General features: G+C 35.1%; 1 protein-coding gene across 1 annotated transcript; it reads right to left on the reverse strand.

The window, feature by feature from the left end:
• Nucleotides 1–580: 580 nt before the first annotated feature.
• LOC104904940 (gallate 1-beta-glucosyltransferase 84A23) lies at nucleotides 581–4,879 on the reverse strand. Its single transcript, XM_010693365.4, has 2 exons — nucleotides 3,650–4,879; nucleotides 581–1,432 (listed from the first exon to the last, which is right to left on the reverse strand). Exons 1-2 carry the CDS (start codon nucleotides 4,715–4,717, stop codon nucleotides 974–976), a joined length of 1,527 nt encoding a protein of 508 aa, XP_010691667.1. The 5' UTR covers nucleotides 4,718–4,879; the 3' UTR covers nucleotides 581–973.
• Between the last annotated feature and the right edge of the window lie 2,070 nt (nucleotides 4,880–6,949).

The raw sequence follows: 6,949 nt of genomic DNA on the forward strand, positions 1-6,949 counted from the left end.
AAACAACGAATAGAGCTTTCACAATTTTCCTAATTAAATCAGCCTGTCAAGTGTCAAGATATATGAAAGATTAAGGTCATCTACCTAATTTTGTTTATTCTTCAAGTATTTTTTTTATAGTATATTTTAGTCGGTGCTTTTATATACACTCGTTTTGCTCATTTGCTTATTTAGAACTTTACTCATTATGTAATTATGTTTATTTAGATGTTTTAAATGAGCAATAAGGAAAAAAAAATAACCTTGAGTGTACCATTAACATAGTACACCCGAGTGTACCATTTCCCATTTTAGCTCTTTGAAGATTTACGATATTGTCGTTATATGGAGGTTGAGGTGGTGGAGTAAGCATTGCTCCCCGCCTCATAAACCTGAAATCTAGGGATCAGAACTCATGAAATTCATTTGAACATTTCCCTTATCTCCCTTAAGTGAATCTTCTTCATCTTACTTTAATATATATAGTCGTTACATGAACAATCATTTTTTAATACGAACCAACTTATAAACAATTACAAATAATGAGCCGAACAAACTTTCTATTGTATGCAAAGAATCATGAAGTCAGAAATAACAATACTAAAGCAAAAATCTGAATCAAATTAATAAACAATATTAGGCATCTTTACACAGTAAGAAGAATATTAAAAAGTACAAAGAAAATGAGAAAAAGTAATCAGGATTTCTCCAGTTATTTCTCACGAAAGTGACGACATGGATTTTTGAGGGGGGAATAAGGAATTTTCCTATCCTAAATCCTAAAAAAGCCATAACACACACATTCTTGATTCTAGGGGCCGAATTAAAGTATAAAGAACTCCAAAGACCAAAATGGTCCAACACAATATATGCTAAGGTATAGAAAAAACTATAAATCGACCCTACACATTAAAAAAAAAGCAGCCAAATAATTAACAGGCCTCATTATAATTATTTCTTCTTATATCTAAGCAAACAAACATTTTGAGAGTACTTAGTGTCCATTCTCTTTAATAGATAAACCATTCGCCATCGTCTTAGCCATAGTCGCGACATTTTCACTCCTCTTGCGGACTTCATCGACGAAACACTCGATATTCATGTCAGAAGAACCGCCATCGGCTACTGCCTCGTCGGCTAAAGCCTTCCATTTGAGAGCATTTTTCTTCATTTCTAATGCCTTAGGCCCCAATGTGGCTTCTCTTAAGCATTTTTCGACTTCGTCCCTAGAGATAATCCTCCTCTCATGTTCACCTCTAGTTAGTTGTATACCTGTCTTGAAAACATCACAAAGGAATTTTGCGTCTGTCACTTGATCACCCCATGATGGAAATGCAACCACTGGTACTCCGCAGGAGAGTGATTCCATTGTCGAGTTCCATCCACAATGTGTCACGAAACAAGCCACGGATGAGTGTGCTAGTACTTGCTCTTGTGGGGCAAATTGGACCACCTGTAGAGTTTTTAAGAATGTTTGTAAGGAAACAAGTTCACCACAGTTACTATTTATGGGCATCACTGCATCAGTACAATACCTATATCACTATATGATGTCATATGTGATGTGTGTGTGCACCAAAATTATGTGATTGACAGACTACATTCAATTCCTTAGTTGGTGAATTCGATGAAAACGATAGCGTGATAACGACTTTTTTTTGTTTAACTCGTAATCATATCATAAACAACAAAGAGAAGAAGAGATAGAACGATATAAGTGGAACATAGAGCAACACATATGATTAATCTCAGAACTCAAAACTCAAAAGCGTCATATAATAATGGAAAAATTGAACGTTAAAGGTGGGAATGAGAGCTCAAAATGATATTTTTTAACCTCGAAAACATATGAATTACAAGTTTACAACGGGAAAATATTTGAGTAATCCTCAATGTTGTCAGCCCTCTTAAATACATTAAAATAAAATATTAATATATATGTAATAAATGAAAGGGAGAAGTCAAATTAAAAATAATTTATTGATGAATTCCTAATTTAAACACATTAGTCACTATATATGACCATTTTAATCTGAATTCCGAGTTTTGTTTTACTGATCATCGACAACGGTAAAAGAAAAATACGAATTCGTTTTTGTCAACTTTAAGAAAGTCTCTTCTTTGCCTTTTCTTTTAACTTTCCTTCATGTGATGTGGACCAAGGTGGCAAAATTAATTTTGTACCCTCGTTTTTTGTCCGTTATTTCTTTTCTCCTCTCTTACTTCACTCCTGTTAATAAAAATCTTTTCTTTTTTTGGTGTGAATCCTATTATTGAATTGTAAGCTGTAACTGTGTTAAAAAGGAAGTTGTATTCTGTATTCATCACCATATAAAGGTAATTAGGCAAACTCCTTAGATGATTACAATACATTCTCTATATTTTAATAATTGCTTAATAAAAAGTTTTCACCGTGATGCATTTTGCTTAGAGTTTGTCTTGTAAGAGACCGCCTACTTTTAAATTAAAATTAGGCAATAGTAAACCCAATATTAGAAAGAGAAATGTCTAATAGTGACTAGTTTAATTTCTTTGGGTGACTAGTTTAATCAATTGAGTAACTAGGCCTACTTTTATATTAAAATTAGACCGTCTCTTTTAATAATTTTTGTTTTGGTTAATTAATTAACAAGATCTAATAAGATACGTCCTTCCAAGTGTTTTAGATGTAACATTGGGTGAAATGACACTATTCATTGATCAATTTTGACTTCAATTTATCGTCATTATATAAAAAAAATATAGTCAATTGAGATCTAATTAGATTCGTCTTGATGCATACTATCAAATTATAACTTTTTTATAATTTTTACATGTGCATAACTCAAGATATTAATAATTAAAAAAGCACGTTAGATTATGTGAAAAAACAAATGTTTTATTTAAAACAAAATGGAAAAAATATTTCTATTTTCATAATAAACATATTTAGAAAACATTAGTGCTCAAGTTTTTAAAGTTTAACCTTGAAAAAAAATGGGGTGAAACAATGTTAGTAAACGGTGCTACATGATTAGATATTTAGATCCATGATGCAGTCTGCACTTTGCAATGACATTAAATGTGTCACGGCTTCACCAAACCAAGCCAAAGTGAAAAAAGTCCAAAATTTAAATTTTTTGTCGACACCTTAAACTAATATCAAAAAAATTATCTCTTGTTTAACCTACCCCTTGGAGTCTTGGACCCACTTTAAAAACATTAAAAGAATTTTAATCAACAATACAAAACGAAATAGATTGATATATCGTCATCTAGAACTAGAAGTCGAATATATATAAAACTAACAAATTGCACACTTGAAAGTGATACAACAACAGTTAGAAGAAAAATAAAAGAAGACATCAAATAACGCAGAAAATCACGTATCTCATATGTTTTGTCGGTGAAAAGAAATCCATGAAATCAGGTGTGTTTGGTTCATTTTTAGTAAGGAAAGAAAGGGAAGAGAGAAGAAAAGAATGGAAGAAAAAGGAAAAAAAACCTTCATTTCCTCCCCCATTTTTTTTCACTTCAATTTTTTTAATAATTAAACATTAGAAAGTAATAAATTTCTTTCCACTTCCTTTCTTTTCCTTTCCTTCCAAATGAAGTGTTGAATTTACAACCAAGAATGGAAGAATAAATAAATAAATGTGTTCGAAGTGAGGAACATTATCATTAATCATACCTTGCCATTATCGCCAACTCTATCCAAGAATCCATCGGGTAGAGAATGCGGGCTAAGCCCGGATTCCTTCAAAGGCGGCTTCATCACCCACAAGAATGAAACCCCAGCTGCCTCGATCCCTGCCGCGATCTCATCCACCTGCTCCTGCTTCGGAAACACCACGGTCCCGAACGATATGTACACCACGGACCCCTCGGGCCTCCCGTCGAGCCACTCCAAACAGTCCCGATCGGGCCTCAGCGGGTCGGCCCGGACACGGGCCCCGCCGGGTACGACCTTTTTGAAGAGCGGCCCGACGGGCCTGATATCGGGCCTGATCGGGCTGCGAGCTAGGAGGGCGACGGTGTGATCGACCGTCGCCCGCTCGAGCTCGTAGAAGGTGTCCATGAGGATACAGAAGGGCTTCGAGAGGTTGTTGTATTGTGCCAAAATTGCCCTCTTGAGGAAAGCATAAGGCGTGGTCGGGTGGAGGAAAGTGGGGATCTCGTCCCATTTAAGTAGGGGTAGAGTTGGGATTTCGACGTCGATTTCGAGGGTATTTTCGGTAGGGAAGGGAATTAAGTTGTGGTGGAAGCAATAGTAGGCAAGGAAACAAGCACATGATTGGGGCCATAGCATCGCGCTATGTAAACCCAACTCCTCTGCCACGTCAGAAACCCAAGGAAGAAATGGGTTATTAATTAAGCAAGAAACGGGCCGGCCCTCTCGGGCCAGCCCGGCTAGTCGCTCGGGTACCCAACGGCGACCCACAGCTTCAAGCTGAGGGAGGTATTGATCCATATCATGCTTCCTCGGGTCGCCATCGGGCCATTCGTCGTCGAAGAATTCAAATCGGATGAACCCGTCCCCAATGGGTACGGGTTGATCCGATACAGCATCGTTGGAGCCCCGGATTCCTTGGCCGAAATTTTCAGTGGTAGTGAAAGTGACCAAAAGACCTTTAGATGCAATCATCTTACCAAGCCTAAGAAGTGGATTAATGTGGCCTTGACCAGGGAAAGAGATCATGAACACATGAACAAGTTGATTCAGTTCATGGTGCTGATTACTTTCAGTTTCTGATCCCATAATTTTTTTGAACTATTATGGAATGAAAAACAAACCCAAAGAAGATTCGGAATTTTTCTTCTTGAGCGGGTAGTTTATAAAGATGCAAATTGAAATTGAGCAACTTTATATAGTGGTTATAAATAAATTGTGGTAGTTATTTTATTGCGTGTTGGTTTTAGAATTGGTACGTACTAAATACTTATAGGAGTGTTGTCCCACTACCTCAATTGACTTTAAATTTAGAGACAGCTAGGCAGCTACTAGAGTCTAGAATAATAAGTTAGAGGTGGAGAAATGTATATAGTATTTGATGGTTTGGAATGTTATAAGTTGTTTTGTAACATGAAGACATGATCAAATTGTTTGGTACTTTGACTAGTCTATATCTTTTTCACTTAAGATAAGTAAACAACTATTCCCTTCGTCTCATAATATAGTGCTTGTTTTTTTAACACGGTCTTCAAGACATAAATTTGACATTTAATATTTTCTTTCGTATTAATAAAAATATAAAAAAGTTGATATTATGAAACTAAATATTGAAACGAATCTAACAAGATTTCACATGAATATGTTTTTTAATATATACAAAAGAGAATATTCGTTCAAAGATTTTGAAGTTTAATCCACCAAAAATGAAGTAGGCACTATATTATGGGACGGAGGGAGTAAAATCTAGTTAGAATTTAAATGTTATGGATGCCAGTTGAAAGGCTATAGAGTGTGTGTTTAGTCGATTGTATTTAGAATGACATTTAACTTATATGAACTTATTATTTATTGAGCTGAATATTGTAAATCGAAAATTATGGAGAACGATTATTATAACTTCTTTGAACTTTTTGTTATATAGGTTATAAGGAGTTCAACATAACATACAAGCGGACACACCTAAATGATGTACAATTATCACAAGTTTTGCAATTATGAGTGAGAGATTCTAGGCAAAAATTCTTAGTGAAAGATTAATTGGATTAGAGGATATGTAATTAAATTAATTATGAAAATTTCACCTCATGACCACATAACCACCACCACTATCACTCTATAAACTAGCACCATCCCACTAAAATAACCACCACTAACGTCAAACAACCACAGCGAGCGCAGTGACGACATACCCATTACAGCACCGACATACTCGTTGCAACATTGACATCACCCACATGACCATATACTCACGGCAACACCCAATGCCACCCCTAATCACCACCAAACACCACAATAACAACCCAATACCACTAACACCACCAAAATCACCCCTTTTTCACCACCAAACACCAATCAACAACCACTGATACATCCAACTCCATTCTCAAATCACCACCAAATACCAACCACTAAAGGAGAAGAAGATTAGGCGAATAAGAAGAAGGAGATCGGGTTGGAATTGGTGTCGAATTTCGAAGATTGGTGGCTCATATGATGCGTATGAGAAGTGTTAATTATGTAGTATTCTAAATCAGTTAGAATTCTATGCAATTTAGGAGTTTTAATTTTTAGTTTGTTAAGAGTTTGTTTGTTTCCTAATTATAGTAGGAATATGACTCTTGAAATCCTAAGAATTAGAACTCCTAATTTTGTTAGGAGTATATTAGTTTATGAATTCTAGGTAAGTTAGAAATCCAAAACCTAGTTGGATTAGGATTCCTAATTGGATTATAATTATAGTTTAGTTAGAATCTAGTAGTAGTAGAAGTCTTTTGTTTACAATGTTTTACTATCCTAATTGGGATATGTTTTACTTGTTTTAAGCTAGCTAGCACTCTTAGTTAGTTTACCTTTTAGTATAATTAATTATCTTTTATGTTTTCCAGTCCTAGTATAATAATTAGGTCTTTGTAATGCCTATATAAGGCATCTTTGGATCATTAATAAAAACAGATTGAGATTTTGCTTTGTGTTTTAAACATACTTCTTGATTATCGTTTGCTTGTGAGCTAACTAATCAAACCATTAAAGACTTTTCAGGAGTGTTGAGTTTTTAGTGTTAAACATCTTAATTTCAGGAGTGATATTAAGAGTGGTTAGATTCTCGTGTACAAGTTCCAGGAGTGATCTTGATTCAAGAAATATCCTTATTCTTGTTCGACTAATATCATTCATCTTTATTCGATTCTTGGAATGCATAAGATTCTTATTCTAACTTGATTATTAAGTTTCTTGGTTTAGTAATCATATCACATGGGTTGAGGGGTTGGAATATCAGTCGCTCGTGGGTGTTGGTCGATGTTCGTGGTTGTTGGATGA

The sequence above is a fragment of the Beta vulgaris genome, chromosome 9 (genome assembly GCF_026745355.1).
Source record: "Beta vulgaris subsp. vulgaris cultivar EL10 chromosome 9, EL10.2, whole genome shotgun sequence".
NCBI classification, from domain to species: domain Eukaryota; kingdom Viridiplantae; phylum Streptophyta; class Magnoliopsida; order Caryophyllales; family Amaranthaceae; genus Beta; species Beta vulgaris.